The sequence below is a fragment of the Dendronephthya gigantea genome, unplaced genomic scaffold (genome assembly GCF_004324835.1).
Source record: "Dendronephthya gigantea isolate DGI-Jeju-01 unplaced genomic scaffold, DenGig_1.0 000310F, whole genome shotgun sequence".
Classification (NCBI taxonomy): domain Eukaryota; kingdom Metazoa; phylum Cnidaria; class Anthozoa; order Malacalcyonacea; family Nephtheidae; genus Dendronephthya; species Dendronephthya gigantea.
Genome location: NW_021163320.1, coordinates 21,396 through 47,046, shown reverse-complemented (window position 1 = coordinate 47,046; position 25,651 = coordinate 21,396). Strand labels below are relative to the sequence as shown.

Here is a 25,651-nt window from a genome sequence, read left to right as displayed (position 1 = left end):
ACGCAGACGTCTGCCAGCCTGAGATTCGAAATCGCATATAATGATGTACGTTAAATGCGCTTTGAAATACGAGCGAAGTAAACACCAAAAAACGGCTTCACATTCAATGAAACTGGTATCGATAGAAAGCTTGGATAACACAAATTCCGAATACGTAATTTTTATTCTGGCCCAAATTCGTCGTCGAATCTTACAGCTCTGAAACGCAGACGTCTGCTAGCCTGAGATTCGAAATGTCCGTGAAATACGAGCGAAGTACGCACCCAAAAACGGGTTCACATTCAATGAAACTGGTATCGATAGAAAGCTTATATAACACAGATTCCGAATATGTAATTTTTATCCTGGCCCAAATTCGTCGTCGAATGTTACAGCTCCTGAAACGCAGACGTCTTCCAGCCTGACATTCGAAATGTCCGTGAAATACGAGCGAAGTACGCACCCAAAAGGGGTTCACATTCAATGAAACCAGTCAAACCACAGGCAGCCCGGTCACTGCTGTTACGTCATGCTATATACGTAACAGCAGTGACCGGGCTGTCTGTGATGAAACTGGTATCGATAGAAAGCTTGCATTAATAAATATAAATAAAAATAAATAAGTAAATATAAAGCTTCGGTTAAATGTGTATCGTACTACGGTGGCCCATAGGGGACATGCTATAAATATAAATATATGCCTTTAGAATTTTATATAATGCCTTCAGAATTTTATATGATACCTTCAGAATTTATGTGATGCCTTCAGAATTCTATATGCATGATGCCTTCAGAATTCTATATGCATGATGCCTTCAGAATTTTAGATGATGTTTTCAAGATTCTATATGATGCCTTCAAAATTCTATCTGTGTACAACGGCAAAACGTCGTTTATTACGTCCCATGTAGAACGTCTGCATTTCAGGACCCAGTGAGCGCTACCTCGAATTAGGCTCTATAGAATTGTCCCTAAACGTAAACACAATGTTTTCAACGTCTTATATCTCATTAAATTGGTACAGTTGATAATATACAACAACGTTTTATCATAACATTTATTTAAAGAAGTATTCCAACCACGTCGTCGTCGTGTTGCCGTCCTACATGCTTAAGGTCCCTATAATATGCGGAATACGGAGTAAGGAGTGCGAATGCAGAGTATAGAGTAGAGCGAAGGATCAGAGTATTACAATATTTATGTAAGCGGTGGCAGCGCTACGGGGGTGTGTTGTTTGCCCCCCAGATCATTTCATGTTACGTAAGTAGTGTAATACTCTTTTAACTTTTAAATACTTTTCTAGTCTTTCCCCCCAAAACATTTCTTTGACCCCCAATTGCCCCCCACTCATTTTAACCTGGCGCCGCCACTGTATGTAAGAACAAACAAGGGACGTTGCGAAAAGTGCAACCCGGGTCTTCTGGCAGGAATCGAACTATAGCTGAGGTGAGGTTACGGGTATAGGGTTATATGACGTTTGAGAGATTTTGAATTGACAAAATTCTGCTGATTTATAGGGACTAGGCCATGAATTTGATGAATTTTGAATTAAAAAATAAAATTGCCATTTTTTAGCTTTGTGCCCAAATCTAAAATTCTACAACTTTATTCTAACAATGCTACACGCTTTTTAAAAAACATATCTTTGCGAAAGCCTTCAAATATGGTGGATTGCTTTAACAGAAAAAAAAATTCAGATTGCATCAGTTAAACTCTCCCATCAACCAAATTGTTGTGAAATGTTCATGTAAATCGCATAAATGATGGAGGACTCTGGGAGACTTGGAGGCTATCGTTACATTTGGCATGCGTTGAGATTAAGGCAGCATATGGATTTATGCGATTTACATGAACATTTCACAACAATTTGGTTGATGGGAGAGTTTAACTGATGCAATCTGAATTTTTTTTTCTGTTAAAGCAATCCACCATATTTGAAGGCTTTCGCAAAGATATGTTTTTTAAAAAGCGTGTAGCATTGTTAGAATAAAGTTGTAGAATTTAGATTTGGGCACAAAGCTAAAAAATGGCAATTTTATTTTTAATTCAAAATTCATCAAATTCATGGCCTAGTCCCTATAAATCAGCAAATTTTGTCAATTCAAAATCTCTCAAACGTCATATAACCCTATACCCGTAACCTCACCTCAGCTATAGTTCGATTCCTGCGAGACCCGGGTTGCACTTTTCGCAACGTCCCTTGTTTGTTCTTACATACAGTGGCGGCGCCAGGTTAAAATGAGTGGGGGGCAATTGGGGGTCAAAGAAATGTTTTGGGGGAAAGACTAGAAAAGTATTTAAAAGTTAAAAGAGTATTACACTACTTACGTAACATGAAAAGATCTGGGGGGCAAACAACACACCCCCGTAGCGCTGCCACCGCTTACATAAATATTGTAATACTCTGATCCTTCGCTCTACTCTATACTCTGCATTCGCACTCCTTACTCCGTATTCCGCATATTATAGGGACCTTAAGCATGTAGGACGGCAACACGACGACGACGTGGTTGGAATACTTCTTTAAATAAATGTTATGATAAAACGTTGTTGTATATTATCAACTGTACCAATTTAATGAGATATAAGACGTTGAAAACATTGTGTTTACGTTTAGGGACAATTCTATAGAGCCTAATTCGAGGTAGCGCTCACTGGGTCCTGAAATGCAGACGTTCTACATGGGACGTAATAAACGACGTTTTGCCGTTGTACACAGATAGAATTTTGAAGGCATCATATAGAATTCTGAAGACATCATCTAAAATTCTGAAGGCATCATGCATATAGAATTCTGAAGGCATCATGCATATAGAATTCTGAAGGCATCACATAAATTCTGAAGGTATCATAAAATTCTGAAGGCATTATATAAAATTCTAAAGGCATATATTTATATTTATAGCATGTCCCCTATGGGCCACCGTAGTACGATACACATTTAACCGAAGCTTTATATTTACTTATTTATTTTTATTTATATTTATTAATGCAAGCTTTCTATCGATACCAGTTTCATCACAGACAGCCCGGTCACTGCTGTTACGTATATAGCATGACGTAACAGCAGTGACCGGGCTGCCTGTGGTTTGACTGGTTTCATTGAATGTGAACCCGTTTTGGGTGCGTACTTCGCTCGTATTTCACGGACATTTCGAATGTCAGGCTGGAAGACGTCTGCGTTTCAGGAGCTGTAACATTCGACGACGAATTTGGGCCAGGATAAAAATTACATATTCGGAATCTGTGTTATATAAGCTTTCTATCGATACCAGTTTCATTGAATGTGAACCCGTTTTTGGGTGCGTACTTCGCTCGTATTTCACGGACATTTCGAATCTCAGGCTAGCAGACGTCTGCGTTTCAGGAGCTGTAAGATTCGACGACGAATTTGGGCCAGAATAAAAATTACATATTCGGAATTTGTGTTATCCAAGCTTTCTATCGATACCAGTTTCATTGAATGTGAAGCCGTTTTTTGGTGTTTACTTCGCTCGTATTTCAAAGCGCATTTAACGTACATCATTACATGCGATTTCGAATCTCAGGCTGGCAGACGTCTGCGTTTCAGGAGCTGTAAGATTCGGCGACGAATTTTGGCCAAAATAAAAATTACATATTCGGAATCTGTGTTATCCAAGCTTTCTATCGATACCAGTTTCATTGAATGTGAAGCCGTTTTTTGGTGTTTACTTCGCTCGTATTTCAACGCGCATTTAACGTACATCATTATATGCGACTTCGAATCTCAGGCTGGCAGACGTCTGCGTTTCAGGAGCTGTAAGATTCGACAACGAATTTGAGCCAGGATAAAAATTACATATTCGGAATCTGTGTTATGTAAGCTTTCTATCGATACCAGTTTCATAAATTTTGAAGCCGTTTTTTGGTGTTTACTTTGCTCGTACTTCAACGCGCATTTAACGTACATCATTACATGCGATTTCGAATCTCAGGCTGGCAGACGTCTGCGTTTCAGGAGCTGTAAGATTCGACAACGAATTTGGGCCAGGATAAAAATGTCTTATTCGGAATCTGTGTTATGTAAGCTTTCTATCGATACCAATTTCATAAATTTTGAAGCCGTTTTTTGGTTTTTACTTCGCTCGTACTTCAACGCGCATTTAACGTACATCATTATATGCGATTTCGAATCTCAGGCTGGCAGACGTCTGCGTTTCAGGAGCTGTAAGATTCGACAACGAATTTGGGCCAGGATAAAAATTATCTATTCGGAATCTGTGTTATGTAAGCTTTCTATCGATACCAGTTTCATTGATATACTGCCTGTTTTTAACGGCAAAATAAATAATAATATATTGTGTTTACGTATCGAATTTAGTGCGGATGATTATCGTGCTAGCGAATCCTGTGGTCAATCCTGTGGTAGCTTCACACTAGTCGTAAACAATGCAGTCGAAGACTGAGTATAAACAGATTTCTGGGCTGCTATGCACTTTTAGGCCATCCTCGTACCAAATCGTGCGCCGTGTAACTGTATAAACGGGGCTTAATTAAAGCAGGTGCTTTGACAGATTGATTTACAGAAAAAACCTACTTCTTCTTCGTAGTTGCGTTGATACTCAGTAAGCTCAGTAAAGTGTGTATAAAAGATCGTGAATTTTTATCGTGAAATTGTCCAGAATAACACATTACAGATCGTGGAATTGTCCAGAATAACATATTACCGAATTTGTCACCCTATGCCAAATTTGTCACCCTATAACGAATTTATCACCCTATGCCGAATTTATCACCCTATGCCGAATTTATCACCCTATGCCGAATTTATCACCCTATAACGAATTTATCACCCTATAACGAATTTTTCACCCTATAACGAATTTTTCACCCTATGCCAAATTTTTCACCCTATAACGAATTTATCACCCTATGCCGAATTTATCACCCTATGCCGAATTTATCACCCTATGCCGAATTTATCACCCTATAACGAATTTATCACCCTATAACGAATTTTTCACCCTATAACGAATTTTTCACCCTATGCCGAATTTATCGCCCTACACCGAATTTATCACCCTATGCCGAATTTATCACCCTATGCCGAATTTATCACCCTATGCCGAATTTATCACCCTATAACGAATTTATCACCCTATAACGAATTTATCACCCTATGCCGAATTTATCGCCCTACACCGAATTTATCAACCTATGCCGAATTTATCACCCTATGCCGAATTTATCAGCCTATGCCGAATTTATCACCCTATGCCGAATTTATCAGCCTATGCCGAATTTATCACCCTATAACGAATTTATCACCCTATAACGAATTTATCACCCTATGCCGAATTTATCGCCCTACACCGAATTTATCAACCTATGCCGAATTTATCACCCTATGCCGAATTTATCAGCCTATGCCGAATTTAGCACCCTAGCTATAACGAATTTATCACCCTATAACGAATTTATCACTCTATGCCGAATTTATCACCCTATAACGAATTTATCGCCCTATAACGAATCACGATATATTTTTAAGACTACACTACAGTGTACAGCAGACTAAAAACATTGCGTTTCCTAATATGTATACATATCAACATATCACTTACCGTTGTTTTTATCCTTCGTTTTTACAATAGAGAACCGTGAGAAGACCAGATAACCGTGAGGCTGCTGCAGAAGAAACGTGTGTACTGAGGTTGCTACAGAATATGCAGCAGCATATGTGTTGGCGTTTTGGGGATTTCTGGTTTTCCCTTTATAAGTAAGCCAATCAAAAGAAAGCGTTGAATAAAACCGGAAACACTTAAATACTCACGTGACGTCCATATGCCATATATGGCATATGCCAAATATGCCACATGCATCGTCCCTATGCATCACAGGCGCGGATCCAGCCGAAAATCTGACCGTGTCATATTGGACTAGAAATTTTCCGGTCGGGGGGGGGGGGGTGGGGGCGTATGGCGAAGGGGCTATGGACCCTCCGAAACAAACATTTTCTGAGCTTTGGTTCTACAATATTCTTCAGGGAACGTTTAAAAGCGAATATTGTAAATCCCTGTACTTTCATAAAACCACAAAACCATTTTCAAAATTTTTGGTAAGGTATTTATGGATATTTCATTCACACTCAACATAACGTGAAATTTGCATACACAAATTATTCACAGCGTAAATGCAAATTTGTATCATAGGGCGCTTTCCATTAAGCGGCCAAAAAGGTCAGACCGGTCATATTTTAAATTGAAATAGAGTATTTCGTTAAGAATATAGCGGTGAAACTGCATTTCCCGTGTTAGGCAGATGTAAGTAACGATATACTTTTGTCTGTACCGACTACCGAAATACAACAGAACCGGTCTGGCCGTTTTTCCGTATAAAGGAGAGCGCCCATAGTTCGATTTAAAACCTAAAAGTCTTACCTTACAAGGACATTGGGTAAAGATTTTCAGTATTTGTCTCTTGGGAAATAGCAGTTTAAAAATTGTCGTTGGGATTGTAAACGCGAGCGAGCGAAGCCTGTCTTTAGTAATAATTCCATCATGTTGTAGCCTGAAGAGCGATATTTCCCCTGAAATATGCTCGCTTAGATTTGCTTTTGAGAAATTTCGACGGATTCATGTATTAATGCATTCGATTCAGCCTGAATCAGCCAGGATGCAGCGAACAGACCAATTTAACGTGTTATGTATAAACTATATCCGAGTTCGAAGTCGAGAAGTTTCGAACTTTATTGTTTATCATGTTTATTGCGCAATCAAAAACAGGCCACCGTGTCGCACCGTGTCGCACCGTGGCTCACGTGGCAAAAGCTTGCCCTGTGATTGGTTTGCTACACTGCACCGTGTCCGAGCGTTACTATATTTAGTAACAATTGCGCAATAATCTGCACGCTGACCGTGTCAACTAGTTGCTGTGATCGCAGCTTCGAATGCACGACTAGCTTCCGAACATACTCGGCACAATTCGGGAAGCTTTCGGCGAATTTTATAGTTCAGTGTTAACTGAACAATCGTAATATGAAACAAGGAATAATAATTGGGAATTTGTTCCCACTTTTAGCAGGAATTGCTAATAATATGACAACGATTACGAAAGATATTACTCAAATTATTTGTTTTAGACATATATTTCCTTAATTTTGGTGTGATTCAAAGAATTAATATGTACTTCTAAATAATGTGTGAATATTAGATTGCAGATGGGAAATTCTGGATGCCGGGAAAATCTGACCGTGGCTCGAGCCACGTTCGATACGGTCTAGATCCGCGCCTGCATCATAGGGAACGCATATGCCATATTTTGCATACCGTAAATGATCGATTAAGCGCCGCGGCGCTTATTGCAAATATCGACGCGAAGTTGGGCTGGTGATTCCCGCTAAGTTCATAGCATTTACGGCGAATCGACGACTTGCCCAAGTGTTAAGCCGGTTTTCCATTAGCGATGTTTTTCGCGCGAAGCGACTTTATTCCTTTGTATTTGAGCAATTTGTTCCGGATGGTTGCAGTTGAGAGCTCTGGAACAAAAGTAAAATGTCGAAATTTTGTTTAACTATAATAACAAACTATAATAACAAGGAAAATTTTAAACTATCAGAACTGTCATATGAGCCCGTTTGTAAGAGATATTCAACAATAAAACTTTAGTTTTAATACTGGCCGTCGTTCTCAATAGTTTAAATGTTAAGATTAACGCGTTTAATAAAGAATCGTTTATTTCTACATTTTTTAGCGTTTATTTATATCTTCCTAAATAGTCGCCGCGGCGCTTATTCAACAGCGGCGCTTATTAAATTCTTTTTATTGAGGTGCGGCGCTTATTCGACAGCGGCGCTTATTCGAGTAGCGGCGCTTAATCGATCATTTACGGTATGCCATATAGGTTGGTAGAAAATGCGGGTGCGGATAGGCGGATTCTTGCGGATAATGGTAGAAAATGCGGGCAAATTCTTGGAGATAATGGTAGAAAATGCGGGTAAATTATTTATCATCAAACAATCGAAATTTAACTGTTATTTTACAGATATTTCGCACAAGAGGCATGTTTTCGACAAAAAACTGTCAACTCTTTATCTTTATTTACTAATTTAGTGACTGAATCAGCTATTTTAATTAAAGATATTTTTATGAAGCGTACCCGAAATTATCTGTCGTACTAACTTATATTATTATTATTATTAATTATCATTCTTCGAAGACGAACAAAACAATCGTATAACCTAACATTAGCATTGTTCACCATGCAAACCTAAGAAAAACTTAAATGAACAAGACGCCGTTCTGGCGTTAACTCCGGCGCACGTGCCAGTCTTTAATATAGAGCTTCTGAACATAAACAATACAGTTCGCGTATTGTTTCGCATACATATTCGCATTTAGATGCCTTGCGAACCTAAATGTTCGATCGCGAAATTCAGAAGCACATCGCAGTATAGAAGTTCAATTGTTCAAAAATGTAAATAAACCGCATGATAAATTCGCCTTTGGAATTCGCAGTTATTTAGTTATATTAAATCTTCGATCCTGTGCAAACTACGCAACGTGTCAACGCGCCCATACACGACCACATCATCTTGTTAAACGGCGAGATAGCAGCGATATTATCAAAATAGGACCGGAATCTACATGTATTAAATATATTCTTACCCCAATTCAATCTAAACTTAATCGAACAGCATGAAAAGAACGGTTTATTTGTTCCTCTTGGAGGAATTGCCGTATCATGCGAGCGAAATCGAATCGCGCATTGGAATATTAGCCAAAGCTGTGCACCACACCTCTTGGGAGATAAGACTGGAACGTAAATAAATACGGTCACATACACATTTTAAATACTAGTATATTTCCCGCCATTACACACTTGCGACGACGAAAAATAAAAAAAAACAAAAACAAAACAAAACCGGGGCGAATTTTCAACTCCGTCGCTGACGCCGGAGTAATTACATAGCTGCAAATATTGCAGATGTACCATATATAATAAATATTGCAGAGTTACCATAGTAGCCCAACCAGGCCCAACACTCGTGTTCCGCGCGCGTACACTCAACAATCATCATTAATATATCACATACATACATGTCAAACTTCGATAAAAACTGAAAAACTACCACAAAATACTGCAAAATTAATAAATATAAATGAACTTGGATATATTTTCTAAATTCCGACATAGTTTTTAGCTTCAAAATGTATTGGGAAATACGGAAATTTGTTTTTGAAAATATATTGTCGAAATTTTCTTGTCGATAGGCGGGATCAGTGAACTCTATACAACTGGAACGATAACTCCTGACAAACATCCCTATTTAGCTTGAAGCCAAAATAGTTTTTCTGAGTTTTGAGACGAAATACTTGACGCCAGACGTTGGGCTGTGTGTCAAATTAAAGCTATTGAAAAGTTACATTTGGTGTGGAAATTTCAAGCCTTAAACTGCAAAGGAAATATTTAAAAAAAACAAAAACAATTACAAATCGGCAAAAAAACGAGAAATTTTCAAATATTTTTTAATTTAGATATTTTCCAAACTCAAGTCTCGAAATTTCTACACGAAATAATACGGAAATATAACTTTTTAATCGCTTTAATTTCATATACGGCTCAACATTACTCATTAGGCGTTAAGTATTTCGGCTCAAAACTCAGAAAAAGTAAAAAGCACTGGCTTCAATTTTCCCCCCTGGTTTATCATTCCAGTTTGTTTACAGTTCAATGGGCGGGATCGATCAAATTTACCCCAGCACAGAATACCTAACAGAAGTGGAACTCTTTATTATTTTTTCGTAAGTGTGATTCGTGATGATTCGTCACTTAGCAAGTGCATTTTTTTGAGGCAGTCACCCCCCTGCTAATGTCTAAAATTAGCGCATTTTGAGTATTGGCAGGGGGGTGACTACCTCAAAAAAATGCACTTGCTAAGTGACGAATCATGACGAATCACACTTACGAAAAAAGTACAGGAGTTCCACTTCTGTTAGGTATTCTGTGCCCCAGTGATTTACCCATTTACCCTACATTACGTAACCTTCGGAGAAATCCCGAGTCAATCGCGGAGTTAATGTATGCTACACATGCAGAGCAATAACTATCCACTCTCTGCAACCCAAATGCGAGTTTACTGGTATCTGAAGCTATTGTTCATATTTTCCATCATGTGTTTTGAGACCTAGCAATTAAAACGTTTTACATTTGAGATTTTTATTTCATCACCAGGTTTATAAATCACTAAAATCAGTATATTTCAATATGTTTACGATAGTGTTTGGGTGTGTATGTAATGCCACTTACAACAGTTTCTCATAACTTTCTCATAACTTTAAACATCTGCAATATTTGCAGCTATGTAATTTATTTAAGTTTTTCTTAGGTTTGCATGGTGAACAATGCTAATGTTAGGTTATACGATTGTTTTGTTCGTCTTCGAATAATGGATTAATAATAATATAAGTTAGTACAACAGATAATTTCGGGTACGCTTCATAAAAAATATCTTTGAATAGCTGATTCAGTTACTAAATTAGTAAATAAAGATAAAGAGTTGACAGTTTCTTATCAAAACATGCCTCTTGTGCGAAATATCTGTAAAATAACAGTTAAATTTTAATTGTTTGATGATAAAATAATTTATCCGCATTTTCTACCATTATCCACAATAATCTATCCGCATCCGCCTATCTGCACCCACATTTTCTACCATACCATTTTTGACACTATTAAATCTTCTTACTGTAAAATTATATTGCATTGGTACAAAGCAAAATACTCAATCACCTTACCAAAAAAATGTTCCACAATGCTTGAAAAATTTACCAATATTTACCTGCAATTGATAAATATCCAGTGAAGACTGCTGAAGATTGCAATTCTACACTCCATCAACCTTTCCTTGAATATTTGTCGTAACTTTATTCCTGCAAAGTGGAACCACGACAATCCCTCAATAATTTTTGTTTGAATTGACCACCCTTGTCTGTCATTTTGAAACACATATTTTCGGTCACAACAATAGAAGAGTTGCGAGAAACATAGAACAAACATTTTTCTCATGTTTATTTGTGTAATTCATCCACAATTTCATCGAAGTCTAAACAAAATTAAGTAAAAACTCCACTCATGTTTATAACGGCCATGTTGGGTAATTATTTGAAATTTTGAATTTGCCCGCGTTTTTCGCCGGACGGAGTCTGGGACTAGGCTTTTTTAAGGTTTTGTTTGTTTACCATTTTAGTTAATATGATGTGTTTATAGTACATCAATTTGTTTACAAGATGTCTGCAAAACTCGATCAAGTCGAAGAGGTTGATATAGAGAGCGGTGGTCGATTTAAATACATTCTAGTGAAGCTAAAAGATGGCAATGATGAGAAATATATTGTTCGGGTTACAGAAGGGCAGCATACCATGGTATGGGGGGGGGGGGAGAGGGTAATGTAGTGTCAACCTTCAAAGACATCTAATTCTATCTAGATTTTCAGTGGCAACTGTCCTATTTTAGGTCTGTTCGCAAGATCCAATTTTGTTCGATCCAATTAAGTGGATTCACTTCTGACATATGAGATGGAGTGTGTTATTGATTTAAGAAGTACTGCATTGGCTTAAGTTGACTGGCTGAGCATGTACATTGCAAGTTAACAGACTATAAAACATCAATCAGGGGCCAGTTGTATAAACTCTTAACTACATTTTGCACAGTTAACCCAGAAATTCTGGACTCTGATTGACCAATTCAGTCACTATCTCACCCCTGAAGTGAATATAATCCAAGAAAATTGGATCATGTGAACAGATCTTTATTGTTGAGAAATTTGTTCATAGGGGAATGGTTAACAAGAAAAACATTTACATACTTTACAGTCACACAGACCTCTCCTTCAGAAAAAAATTGCTCTATGTAACTGCAGAGGAATAAACAGTACTTACAGTAGAACCACTTGGCATAAAATGCCCAAATTTTTATGCAATTGGCCTACCAGAGGCAGTTCAGAATGCTTATTAGCTGAAAAGTCAAATAACATGATATTGACAAGCCAAGAATAATGGCAGGCGATGATGATCTTTTGTCAATGTTAGGAGGATCCTTTAAAGTTTATATTCACCATGCATATTGCATCATTAGACATCATTATTATTGCAAAAAAATCAAGGCATGTTGTAAGCTGAAGGCACTACAGTACTGTTGACAATGACACACTTTACTGAGCCATGGTATGGTGTGTGTATATTCTTCAAAATTTTTAGGGTGTATTTATATTCTTTAGCTGATATTTATGATGAAATATTACCAGAGTTGAAAAGGCTTAGCTTACATTCTGAGTGTGTTGGCGGTGGCCGTATTGAACACAGCAGTGAATCTGAAAAATTATTTGTATATGGCTATTCAATGGTGAGCAGATCATGAAAAAATGCTTAATTAGCAGTACACTAAGAAAACTATTTCACAAACGTTTGGAATTAACATTAAAAATCAAATTGTATAAACAAGTTAGTATTTACATACCTACCTTCACTAATTCAATCAGTTTCATAACTGTGGTTTCATACATATCATAATTATTCATCATTGTAAAGACAAATGGAAACAGAAATATTGTCCACTGCAATTCACCAGCCTGCTAATAAAACTAGTTTCCAACAATTGTCACAATTGAGCAGAAAACAGTTTTACTTGTGTCTTGTTTATAAGATCATTTGTTTCTGTCAGTTTTCAACCAAGAGTCATTTCATTGATGTGAATACAATGATTGAAATACAAGAGTGTAGTAGTACTAAACAGGGATATATAACCTTTTTCTCAACTTCAAAAGGACTGAAGTATTTCAAAGTACCTATTTCATTAAAAATGAAAGCAATTTCAAATCTGTGTCGCCAAATTTGTGGCAATAGAGTAGGTTTGCAGTTTTGCACAAGTAGCTTATGAAATCTTTCATCATTGCTCATCACATTTCAACAAATGGGCCACAGCTTATATGGTATAAACCTACCCTAGACTACCTTCACTTTTATTCCAGTCTGGCTAATCCTTGCATTATTCTCTTATTCCCACTTCTTTAGGGTTTTGGACAAGCTGATCATTCAATTACAACAGGAATACTTAAGAAGTTTTTCCCATCATATAAATCTATAACATTTTCCAATGAAGGATACTAGTTGTAAAGCAACATTTATATATATCTTGTTACAAAATATGAAATAATTATTTGAAATTGTGTAGAATCATATTCACAACAAGTTGCATTATTTCATATTGCCTATAAAACACAACATGAACAACACTTGACACATTCTACCAAACAACAGACTCAGTGCTCAAAATACTGTGGACATTTTAGTCATACAGTGGTACTTTGTATAAATAGTACTGTTAGGTATACTTAGGTGTCTGGCTTAGCTTGTTTTACAGGTGGTTCATCATTTGAATGGCCATCATGTCTACCTCGTTTGCCATGTTTCCAGTGTTGTTGTCTCTTTCCTCCTGTTATACAGAACAAAACATTTTTAAGCAACTTTTTGTAAAACAAAAGGGATTAGTAATAGTCACCAAAGAGATTAGTCCTAGTACTAGTCCATGTTTTGAACAAAAAGAACCCATGCCAGATGACCACTATGCCAACTGAAGTACTTTATACTATCTAAACAACTAAATTTTTGTATTTCCAGGCAGAAGAGTATAGTTCTGTGCATATGTAAAAAGTATGCCTACATATTGTATCTATGCACCCTTAAAATCACCTCATTATTGAAACATACAGCACTAATAGTATATATATCATACCAGAGAATATAATTAATATTACTTATTACGAACAAACCTCTCTTATTTCTCTGACGATGTTTGTCAAACTCCTCTTTCGACTTCTTCCAGTAACCCTTCTCCTCATCTCCTGTTTTAATTTATATAATATATTTAGTTTTAATGGCAAAATAACAATTAAAGCTTTAATTAGTAAGTGTCCACAAGTACCTTCGATCACACGTAGAGTTGTTTCTACACCACGTAAGTTTACTTTATTTTCATTTTTCTCAAGTACAGCTTTCAATGCCTTTTCGGCATCACCATCATTCTCATAGCGAATGAACCCCTGAAAATATGAGTAACATTGAATTGTTATTTGAAGGACATTGCAAACTATGCAAACTCTATGAAAATGTTGCTAAAAGTGTTGTGAATAATGGAAGAGAAAAAAGAGAATAGTCTTAATAAATAAAAAATTGGTGGTCTAAAATCAAGTGCTATTCATCTTTGCCACAACCATTACACACAAAATTTTAATGGTATTAAAACCTACCTCTTTATCACCAATGCTGAAATCAACCCATCTAACTTTGAAAGTTTCAAGGGAGAAAGTTTCCTGGTTAGAAAAACACATATGCGTTTACCTTTACCTTTTGAGTATCTTCTTTATCTATGCTTTTTTACTCTAATACTCATTCTCCACTTTTACATAATAATTAGATCATTATGTAAAAGTCTGAGTCTGTTAATTCGGCCACACTCTCATCACAGGAGCTATCAGAATGGTTGGATTCCTTATTCAATTCAACATCCTCTGAATTTTGGTCAGCCATCTTCTTCCCTCGTTATCTCGTCGTGCCTTTGCGTGGGACACACGAACCAACCAACACAAAAGTTCTCGCCTCTAGAATTCCCTTTTCATGGGGGGGATCTCTCGTCTAGAATTGATTCTTTGTAAGGAAGAAGATGTTAGGGCACTGAACATTATTAGACGGAAAATGAAGGCAGGCTTGATTTTTAATGTCAACGTTCCCACTTAGTTGAGCACAATAACAAAACAATATAATATTCAGCGACAAAGATCGGTCTAGTACGCCTGGCTTTACAAGAATAATTTAGAAAGATAAACCCAAATAAAATGACAGAGTATATTCTTGTTTCTTTTACATTCGTATTCCATAAAGTACATTTTAAATAAATAATTACTGTAATATCAATCAGGGGCGTAACTATGGGGTGTGGGACATACTTTCAATGTTGTATTTTTTATAGTTTGTAGTACAAACATGAAAAATGCTGGAAAAGCACATTAACTCCACTATTTTAGAGCCACTGTTTCATGTATTTGTTTTCAAAGATAAAAATATTTTTAGGTGGTCCCAGGTGCACATACTTAACATACTTTGCAAAAAACCTTGGCAAAAAAATACCCTCAACCCCACCCAAGCTACGCCCCATCTCTGTGCGCTATTGCCTATTTACCTATGGTAAAATTTAATTTAATTAATTATTAATTTAACGGCTTTAATTCTCCATATTTAACCGCTAAAACATGCAGTTACGTTGTATTATACAATAAAATATTTGCTTGCCAGAAGCATTACAATTATGATTTAATTTATGTAGATTATTTACATGTTTGTGATGAGTGGGTGCGACCTGCGTATATCAATAAGGAGGTACTAGTGAGATGGATGTAAGTCATGTGCGTAAGTATGACCAAAAAAGATAAAATCATGACTTTTTTGTTTAGTACCCACTGTCAGTGTTGTTCTTTAAATTGGTTGATCTTGGATCAACTTGAGCTTATTCAGAGTTCAAAATAATCTACAACAGATATTTGTGAACTTCAATTTAAAAAACAGTGTTTCCATTCGCTTAGCAAGAACATATTATATTAAAATTCTAATACAAAGAAGACTTTACCTGTGTTCAAAAACCACACTTGGTGATTATTGAAACGATTCTTCCTCTTCAGAAAATCAAGGAGAAATTGACAGGCTCGTTGTACCTGCAAGCAAAACATTTGCTGAAGCCAATTTTAACGAAATAATTTGGGAAGACCCGAGAGTGGATTTGAGGGTTAAGGGGATTCCAGCTTCTTACAAGCGTCCCCCGGGCGACCATCTCCGTCACCCCTTTGCGCAAAGTCAACAAAATTGAGAGATTTTATTCTTCTTTGTAACTCTCTCTTGTATAATTTAGTTGAGTATTATAATTAACATGAGCCTTGCGACCAAGCGCAACTGAGACCAATACAATAATGGATATTTAAATTAGTATGTATTGTACGAGCTAGGAAGTCAACGATTGTACCTGCTTGAATGTTTCCTCTTCTCTTTCTTGTATCTCAATACTGGCCCCCGCATGGCGATCTGGAAAAAAAAGTTCAGTTCAGTGGAGCGCAAGGTGAAGGGTGAATTCAGATCAAAGAGGGCAGACGTGTCCGAATTTTGGGGAATTATGTCAAATTAACATAATTATATTATAATTGTATTTGGGAGAATCTTTCAGGCTTTTACAAGTAAGCAGTACCATCTCTTTTTTAGAATTTTTTGAACCAAACATACATTCTAATATGCATTACAGCATGCACCATATCCAAAGCAGGGCGAATGGCTTGCATCACTCTCCCCTCTACATAGCCACAGTCTTTCAATCCCTGGTGCAAGAGTGCATACCGTATTTACTCGATTGAGCGCCGCATTTGCGATAAATTTTTCTTAGGAGTGACGCACTGTCAGAATTGTTGAAGACGCTATTGCTAAATCGGTCTTTAGAATTTTCGTAAGGCGCAGGTCAGTCGTGAAGGCAGAGATTCCAGTGATTTGTGCGAGGAGCTTTGTTTTCTGTAAAATGTCCAAATGCTCGCTGTAAAAATGGGGACAATTGGCTACGTCTAACTTTCAATTCTTTTTATTTAAAGTTCTTGTTACAACCACAAATAATATTTTTTAAAGAGCGCCGCCCTTGATTAAGCGCCGCATCTGAAGTTCTAACGAGTAAATAAGGTCTCAAACGAGTAAATACGGTATAGGAATAACAGCTCGAAATTTTAGCACCATGATAAGTACTAAGTAGCTGACTTCACTCTGCAGAAGGCCCGAACGATTAACACGAGTAATCATTGATATGGACCTACCTGGGTGATGCAGTCGCGCCTCCCTACGAAAAGCTTCCTTCACGTCCAAGACTGAACAATCTCGAGTCAGCGATAGGGTAAAGAGGGCAAAATCGAGGTTACACTCCGCATTGTATGCTTCTTCAGATAATCGATAACACTCTGTTCAATATATAATGTAATTCATATAATGTAAACTTCATTTATATACGAAAGGGCTTCTTGCTCTAAGATTATCTGCTTAAAGTGGTCCAGTAATCGGATCCTTTCTTGGTCCAGTATAACCATAGACAATCCAGAAGGCAATTCTGTCTTCTGGATTGTCTATGGTATAACTAATCGAGCTCAAAGGCTGCGTTCAAATTAGACCGGACAGATTTGGGACCGTGTTTGAACTCGTCTGTCTACGTGTTCACACCAGAAAACTTGATAAAAAAAATTTTCACGGAATGGATAAAAATCTCTGGTTTCTAAACTGAGTATCGGAAAAAAGACGTATCTGAAACAATATCTGGCAAGATATTTTAAAACTAGCATCTGACAAACTATCAATGCTACATCCCAAAGAGACTTTCAATTGCTCGAAAACATTCAGTTATCGGAGGCAGAATACCTGGTATGCCAGTCATTGCGTAGATTTCATAATATGCTTCACTGGCTGTCTCATATTGTCCAATTACGAGGTAACTATATAGATTATAGTATAAATTATAAACAATCAAATATGGGATCAGAAGACGATACTTAATCCAAGGTCTCCATGAGACGACTCACAGATGCACGAATAGCCAATTAATTGTTGGCTAGCAGATAACCAGATAAACAAGCTTTTATACTCCTACGGAGTAAGGAAGTAATATTTCCAATTCGCTAGTTACTGTATATTCGAAAAAAAACTATTAAAAAAGAAATCACATTTACACTTAAGGGGGGAGGAGAACGTTTAATTACTATCCATACCACTTCGCCCTGAGAAGGTGTGCTTTCAGATGGCTCCCATTCAGCTCAATGGCTCCTGTGAAATCCATAATGGCTTGTGGAACCATCTTTAACTGTACAGAAATAGATAAAAAAAAATCAATTTCCATGTTTCAATTTTCGAACCTAACAATGATGTATACTACAACAGGGCTACCAGTATATTTCGCCAAAATTTATTTCGTCATTACCATGCACATAATGAGCCCCCTTTTGTATAGATTTGCACAAACGGCCTGGTTCATGGGGTCAACATCCAACGCCTCAGAATACAAACGATGCGCTAGTAGTGGCATCCCATTCTCAAAAGCTCTACGGGCACAATCCAGTAACCATTTCAGAGTCATAAGCCTCTGTTCAAAGTAAAATAAATAACATAATGAAACAAACTCAATAGGAAAAGTATTACATACTAGTTTCTATAACAATTCTAGGGTATACGGGGTGTCCTAAAAAAGTCCCCTCTATTGAAATCAAGCCTTTGTTAGAATCTGATTGCCTTAATATTATGATAAACCCAATTGAAAGCAGCATTTTTTGAATGCCTCAACCTCATACCTATGCTATTTTTACAGATGATAGATAGATAGATTTAATTAAGATAACACATAGCAGCCTATAAGACTGAATTGCGTGCTATTGCGTGTTACTATACTGCGTTGATCATGCATTCAAATTCCAACGAAAGGTTCATTTCAATACGGGGGGCTTTTTTCATGTTATGACCTAGTACTGTGAGAGGTCATCAGCTCAATACTTTCACAAAAGATGACGAATATGTGAGTATCCACCCACCAAGTAATCTTCTAGCTATTTGGCCAAATTTATTTATTGTGTGGCGGTGCATGGTAGAAAAAACTGCTTGGTCTAATTTCTGTGGTAGTTTGATCCCAGAACTTACCGGTGCAATAGCTCTACTGCCCTCGTGATTGGGATTATATCGCAGAACATTTACAACGATGGCAATGAAGGCTGCTTGGACACGTCCCTAAGTAAAATAGCATTTTTAATTAATTAAACTGGGGAGTTTTAACATATTCAGTTTAACCAATTTCGGCCTTATTGTCTCGCAAGGTATGCTAATATACTTTGGGCATGCTGGGGTAAAACCATGCACTGAGCTATGTAGCTACAATAGGGATCTCTACAGCTCAGTGAGTGCAGCCTATTACGCACCTTATTTACACCTCATTTACACCTCATTTACACATATTACACACCTTATTTACACACTAGAAAAGTTTTTCGCGGACCGCATTTGTAGGTGGAATTTTTTAAAATTTTATTAGGAAATATTTCTGTTCTGAAGAAAGAAACACGAAGTCATTCAAACTTTTTTTCACTGAAAAAAAATCGTTCCGATGTAACTTTTCCGGTGTGTAAATGCAGCTTTACAGAGCGTCTGTCAGGTGTAAAGCCAGGATAAAAGTTAAAAGGTTAGACGTCTATTTTATGATACAATGTCAAATTTGCAACGAAAACCATGTCAACGAGTTGCATCAATCTTGATGGTTCAACCAGGCTCAATAACATTGTTAATCATACTGTTCGTGCATGGGATATTATTACACAACATTGTTCACTCTTGATGCGACAACCTGATCAATTTTTGCTGTATACACGGCCAAACGGGTTTCCAAATTCGGCGCAAGTTACAATACCAAATATATTAATGGTATAACACTAATAATCTAGGAACTATAGGTTGGAGGACGGTCGGCGTTAGATCATATCGAACTAACGTACATGACGTCATAAAATTTTCAATAACCCTAACCCTAACCGTAATTAAGGTAAAGCCAGAGATACTATTACATAAGTATATGATCACTCCTATACTGGGTATGAGGGTAACAGACATTTACACTTTCGTGTACATTTATAAATGTATAAATGTATCATCATCGCCATTTTTATTTTATCATTTTTATGAACCAGCTCTAGTTGGAGGACGTACATTTTAATGTTTGGCCTCAAAAATTGCATAAGTGTCCGGCTCCCAGGAAATAATGACATATAATTAAAACAAGAAGTTATTTGCTTTTTTTTTGTGAAAATTCAATATTAGCCATTTTTCATGTCGATTTTTTTCTTCATTTTATGATCGTTGAATGCTTTCCTCGTTGAGAGAGCATTGCCATTAGAAAGCAATTTAAAACAACTTTTACCTGATAATACAAGACCAATCCCCGAACACACCATTCATGATTAGAACGTCTTTGATTCATATCCATTTTTTAGCTGAAAGATATTGCAGACGTACGTATTCAGAAGGAAATTTGAACTTGTTTTAACTTATTTAGTGATATTTTCATCAAAACTGCAGAAATGCATGCACAAATGCGAACCAGCGATGAGTTTTTCGACTGTTAAAATATCATAAACACCATGCATTTCTGATGGTTTCGCTTGACAGGGGCAACAACGCGCTTCCATGTTATCTGCCCGTCATATAAAAAATATCCTAAGCGATGTTATATAATAACGTTGTTTTGATCTCAGGGAAACTCCTATATATTGTATTAGGTGAATGGTTAACTCTAATATATACGGGTTTTCCCTGAGATCAAAACAAACGTGGAAAATAAAAAGTATCGCTTTGGGGTTGTTATCGACAAAGTTTTTGGTTCTCATGAGTTGTCGCCGCTGCATGTTTATCCAAAGGCTTTTATTCTATAATATTGCAGTATGAATATAAATCTCTAATGGCCATCTTTTAGAATTTTATATATGAAGTCAAAACAGCGACGAAATCTGCGAAACAACCCGAGTGATGTTCAGCTTACTTGACATATTTCTGGCGTTTGAGAACTTGAGCCGTTTTCAATCATTTAGCGATGCTGTTTGCGCCGTGTAGTACAAGTAGCAAATATATTTTTGCGTAAAGCACACGAATAATGGCTAACAATAATAATATGGGGTTATGGTTTAACAGTATGAATTGTTTTAAACACGGTTGGTGGTGTCCAAAAAGTCCGGTTTGTATACCGTTACTGCATGATGTCGGACCGTGACAGAATTCTGACGGCTTGTACTCTCAGGAGTTGTACTCACTGGATACGAATCCTAAACCTCAAATCATTGTGCTGTAAGAGTATGAATGTAAATCTCAAATGGCTATCTTTTAGAATTTCATTTAAAATCAAATCAGCAAAAAATCTCGGCGATAAAAAGCGTACTTAACATGCAATGGCTGTTCGTCAATTTGAGCTGCCTGTCATGGTTTCGCAAGCTAGAAGGGTTAGAAGTATAAGGATATTCTCATAAGCTTTCTTTCGAATGGCCATCTTTTAGTTTTTACAAAAACTCGTCGTAAAGTTAGTAAATCGAACTTTTAAAAAGCCTGGTGGTCGCCCATGTCGCTGACCAGTCAACTTTGCGCAAAAAACAGCCAACTTTACGCAAAAATACCCAACTTTACGGAGCTATGCGAGCAAACTAAATGAAATAAAACTTTAATTTACAGCTATGTTCTTGATAATATAACAAAGAAAAATGTCCTTTTTAAATTTTTCGATTTCCATTAAAAGCGAAGCGGCCACAGCTCCGGGTTTGCTCGAATGTCTAATGTGGTCTTCTCTTATACGTATACCACAACTGTATCGACCTGCCATCTCTACGTCGCTGCTGTGTGTGTGCATAACATGATTCGATAAATGTACTATTCGAGTTACATGTAACACTTGTTAGGTTTCAACAAATTGTTATATTACTACATTACATTTTAAATGTATTATATTGCAGTAATTTAAGTATTGCAGCGTCGGCATGTGAAAACGAGCTTGAAATATCTCCAGGAGAAACTAGTCACCCAACACACCCGGGTTAATTTGTCTAAAATATGATATTACAAACGAAAAGCTCATTTTCCCGAGAGGTAAAATCATGCTTCTTGATAAACTTTTGCTCCGCACGTACCTCTCATTTATACATTGTAGTTTATACACACTTACTATTATTATCGCGAATTTCCCGTTTTTTCAATTGAATTACTAGTTGCAGTGATCACATTCAGTCATTCACATCGTCAACGTTATCAACTTATAAATTGCCTGCCTTTTAGTCCCAGACTTTTGACCTCTCGATTAGCACCGACCAATCAGACTCTCGATAAAGGCAACTTGGGGCAATTGATTGGCCAGTCGCCTTGCGTTCTTCAATGACGTTATGAAAAACATTTGACAACAATTTTGACAACACAATATCAAAACGGGGGACTTATTGCTGCCACTGATCTCAAATAAGACTGGATAAGGCATCTATAGAAGGCAAAAGTGAAGCCGGAAGTGATCGGCCGCCACCCGATTCAAAGGCCCCACTTTCGTATCATTTAATATAGATTTCTATTACAGAACCGGAGTTTTTTGCGTTTTTTGCCTTGTCCACGTTTCTGCCCGGGCCAATTTTACAATCACAAACATAGAAGCATATGACAAGAAATTTGAGCAAAAAATTGGAATATTTTGGCTTCATAACGCCGCGAAAACGGATTTTACAACTTCGCGTCTTGGACATCGTTTTATATCAACACCACTCAAAGCGAGCTCGATTTGATATTTTGATACAAAATCAACTCAAAATATAGAATTTCTGTTCTTGGACAAATATTCTCAGAAAATCTGAAGAAACGAAGCGGCTATATTGCGAACAGCAGTGTACCGAGAGGTTAGTTTTCAAAACACTGAGGATACTAGCTTCTACTATAATAGTATTATTGATGGTTAAAAGAGAACAATTCAGTTCTTTCCTATGTTTCCACAGGCATCTAAGATGATATAGCCTGGTTCCTTAAAAAATAGCCAAATTTACCAATGGCATTCATAGAAAAGAACTGAATTGTTCTCTCTAACCATCAATAATAATTATAGTAGAAGCTAGTGTTTTGAAAACTAACCTCTCGGTACACTGCTGTTCGCAATATAGCCGCTTCGTTTCTTCAGATTTTCTGAGAATATTTGTCCAAGAACAGAAATTCTATATTTTAAGTTGATTTTGTATCAAAATATCAAATCGAGCTCGCTTTGAGTGGTGTTGATATAAAACGATGTCCAAGACGCGAAGTTGTAAAATCCGTTTTCGCGGCGTTATGAAGCCAAAATATTCCAAATTTTTTGCTCAAATTTCTTCTCGTATGCTTCTATGTTTGTGATTGTAAAATTGGCCCGGGCAGAAACGTGGACAAGGCAAAAAACTCCGGTTCTGTAATAGAAATCTATATTAAATGATACGAAAGTGGGGCCTTTGAATCGGGTGGCGGCCGATCACTTCCGGCTTCACTTTTGCCTTCTATAGGTGGGTTTCACTCAAGATTAATACATAACGAAACACTTGGTGGTCAACTTCACAAATATTGCCGAATTATGCGTTGTGGAAGTGAGCAAATTGCGTTAAATTGCACATAACATCTACTCAACATTAGGTCAAAATCTACAATGAATATTTTACTTGATTTGATAAATATTTTCCATCTGGAGTTGACCACCAAGTGCTAAATTTGTCACATGACTGAAACCCTGCTATAGATGCCTTATCGTATCCAGTCTTATTTCAGATCAGTGATTGCTGCCGAATATGAGGGGTGATCAGCCTCGTACCCAGGCGCTTTATTGGAAAACATAAAGGCTGCATTCAGCGTAATATAGAGATCTGTGGCTGAGATGTGCGAGCGCGCAGGGGTGCTTGGGGAGGACGCGACGGGAGAACGAAGCGCCCAAAGCGCCTGGCAGAATATGCAGTACCCATATCATGAAATAAATACCATTCTGGTACTGATTGGGTAATTATATACAAGTAGACGAGTACCAGAGTGGTGGGGTACTAGAGTCAATTTGGTAAAGAAGTGGTTAGATAAGCCTTCCAGTATTCTGCATGATCATGGTTCAATCGATCGATCTTGACAAATCTTGCATGATTTAATAAGGTCTTAGAGAGATCTTGGCAGGATCTTGTGTAAGGTCTTGCTAGAACTTGACAAGTCAAAGTCAAGTTCTTGACAAGAAATTTGTGAACCTTGGACTGGGTTAATATCGTATAAAACATGCCGTTTATACTTTTTCAAATTCGATAATCTATAGTATTTTAGCGATTTAAATAGCCTTCAATGATGTTTTATCTGTACTAGTAAATCTTTGCTTTATACTTATTCTCGATTAACTACCGAAACTTACTAAAATTTTGATCAAAATTAGCCAAAACCAACTGAGTCGCACTCGGCCGCCGAAATCATAGATTTCGCAATCGTCATGTTTTTCGCTCGAGTAAGCCGCGAAATTCGTGACTCGTCACGCGTGGTCATGTATTTCGCAATGGTCATAAATTCGCTTGACACCGGTCCCTCGGTTGCGAACACCATGGCATTCTAAAATTGGCCGACGTACACTGCGATTATCGGACATTCGAACTACATTGCCTGGTATACTGCATACATATCACTTACTGTTATTTTTGTGAACTTTCTTCGTTTTTACAATTAGAAGACCAAAGCACCTGTAGCTGCAAAAGAAACGAGCGTAGGTGAGTTATTTTCACGAACTTTTAGTCTCTTACTTTATTTACGTTTCGCTGCGTTTGAAATTTAAAGGACGAGGAGCACAAATTTGCACCAATCAGACACCTTGAAATAGTGAACACAGTGAACTCTATACAACTGGAACGTTATTGACAAGCGTAGCGATGTAATGAGAATTTGTAATTGAATCGAATTTTAGGAAATAGAAAACATTTTCATTTTCAGTGGGGCATGTTTTTCCACGTTATTTCGAGTTCTCCCAAACTCCCACAAGTGTTTCTATTTAACAATTAGACAACAAGTCCGAAGGCGAAGCCTGAGTTGACTATTCGCTCATAGACAACGAAGGCGAGTTGTCTAATTGTTTTAGTACACACCCTGTACCTGGATATATTAATTTCGAGAAAATAATCGATACACCGCAGTTACACTGAAAAACAATTTAATTACTTCAATTTTATACGGTCGCGCGAGCGAATTTTTTTCCAAACCTTCACCATCACAAATAGACAATGGTTGAGTAGCCAATCAGAATGTAGGATTTGCAATAGACAATAGTTTGGTGTATACTAATTAACAATTAGACAACGAGTCCGAGTTGTCTATGAGCGAATAGTCAACGAAGGCGAAGCCTGAGTTGACTATCCGCTCATAGGCAACGAAGACGAGTTGTCTAATTGTTTTAGTATACACCCTGTACTTAGATATATTAATTTCGAGGAAATAATCGATACACCGCAAAATTTCACCGAAAAACAATTTAATTAATTCAATTTTATACGGTCGCGCGAGCGAATTTTTCCCAAACGTGCACTATCACGAATAGACGATGGTTGAGTAGCCAATCAGAATGTAGGATTTGTAATAGACAATAGTCAGGTGTATACTAAAACTGTATAGAAACCCAGGAAAAAATGGTTTATATTTCTTTTACAATATAACTTGATAAAAAGATTTTGTACAAATATTATCCCCATGAAGTTTTTTTCAGACATTCTCTGGTTGTAAATATTTGATACTCAAACTTAAACTTTAAAAAACTTTAAAAACTTCATTATGTCCAAACCTGGTTGCACTTCCAGCATTTTTAAATCCCTATGTTAGCTTGAAGCCAAGATAGTTTTCCTGAGTTTTGAGATGAAATACTTGAGGCCAGACATTGGGCTGTGTGTCAAATTAAAGCTTTTGAAAAGTTATATTTGGTGTAGAATTTCAAGACTTACCACTGATACTGTGATTAATACACTGATACAATGACATAACCTTACAAATTAACATTGTTTGTTAGGCTGCCTATGAGCAAATTTGCCGATTAGTTTAAAATTAAATTCAAACTTACATGATCAGGGACC

General features: G+C 37.0%; 3 protein-coding genes and 1 long non-coding RNA gene across 7 annotated transcripts in view; 1 reads left to right on the top strand and 3 right to left on the bottom strand.

The window, feature by feature from the left end:
* LOC114541807 (dnaJ homolog subfamily C member 7-like) overlaps positions 1-25,651 on the bottom strand; it is a 33,636-nt gene that overhangs the window by 7,420 nt on the left and 565 nt on the right. The window contains exons 1-3 of one of the 4 annotated variants that reach the window (XM_028561616.1): positions 11,880-11,996; positions 10,781-11,044; positions 5,565-5,628 (exon numbers count right to left, since the gene is read on the bottom strand). The gene's annotated coding sequence lies outside the window, so the exon portion shown is untranslated. Of the gene's footprint in view, positions 1-5,564; positions 5,643-10,780; positions 11,083-11,879; positions 11,997-25,651 lie in introns of those variants that run through there. The other 3 variants (XM_028561619.1, XM_028561621.1, XM_028561620.1) reach the window with 3 other exon arrangements.
* On the top strand, positions 11,333-13,143 carry LOC114541811. The gene is made up of 3 exons (XR_003689353.1): positions 11,333-11,363; positions 12,218-12,342; positions 13,011-13,143. It is a non-coding gene; the product is annotated as an uncharacterized LOC114541811 (long non-coding RNA).
* On the bottom strand, positions 13,163-14,542 carry LOC114541809. The gene is made up of 4 exons (XM_028561623.1): positions 14,246-14,542; positions 13,921-14,038; positions 13,769-13,840; positions 13,163-13,431 (listed from the first exon to the last, which is right to left on the bottom strand). The coding sequence occupies exons 1-4, from the start codon at positions 14,324-14,326 to the stop codon at positions 13,331-13,333; spliced, it is 372 nt and encodes a 123-aa protein (XP_028417424.1). The 5' UTR covers positions 14,327-14,542; the 3' UTR covers positions 13,163-13,330.
* On the bottom strand, positions 15,161-17,905 carry LOC114541808 (dnaJ homolog subfamily C member 7-like). The gene is made up of 6 exons (XM_028561622.1): positions 17,774-17,905; positions 17,427-17,500; positions 16,835-16,975; positions 16,009-16,067; positions 15,619-15,703; positions 15,161-15,519 (listed from the first exon to the last, which is right to left on the bottom strand). The coding sequence occupies exons 1-6, from the start codon at positions 17,899-17,901 to the stop codon at positions 15,503-15,505; spliced, it is 504 nt and encodes a 167-aa protein (XP_028417423.1). The 5' UTR covers positions 17,902-17,905; the 3' UTR covers positions 15,161-15,502.

What these genes read in the sequence shown, in the direction of transcription:
- LOC114541809 (XM_028561623.1), bottom strand. Translation starts at nt 14,326, where the DNA reads ATGTGTTTTTCTAACCAGGAAACTTTCTCCCTTGAAACTTTCAAAGTT. An exon ending in AACTCTACGTGTGATCGAAG is followed by an intron (nt 13,841 to 13,920) that starts GTACTTGTGGAC and finishes AAATTAAAACAG; the next exon opens with GAGATGAGGAGAAGGGTTAC. An exon ending in TCGTCAGAGAAATAAGAGAG is followed by an intron (nt 13,432 to 13,768) that starts GTTTGTTCGTAA and finishes TCTGTATAACAG; the next exon opens with GAGGAAAGAGACAACAACAC.
- LOC114541808 (XM_028561622.1), bottom strand. Translation starts at nt 17,901, where the DNA reads ATGGAAATTGATTTTTTTTTATCTATTTCTGTACAGTTAAAGATGGTT. An exon ending in CGCAATGACTGGCATACCAG is followed by an intron (nt 16,976 to 17,426) that starts GTATTCTGCCTC and finishes TATATTGAACAG; the next exon opens with AGTGTTATCGATTATCTGAA. An exon ending in AAGAGGAAACATTCAAGCAG is followed by an intron (nt 15,704 to 16,008) that starts GTACAATCGTTG and finishes TTTTGCTTGCAG; the next exon opens with GTACAACGAGCCTGTCAATT.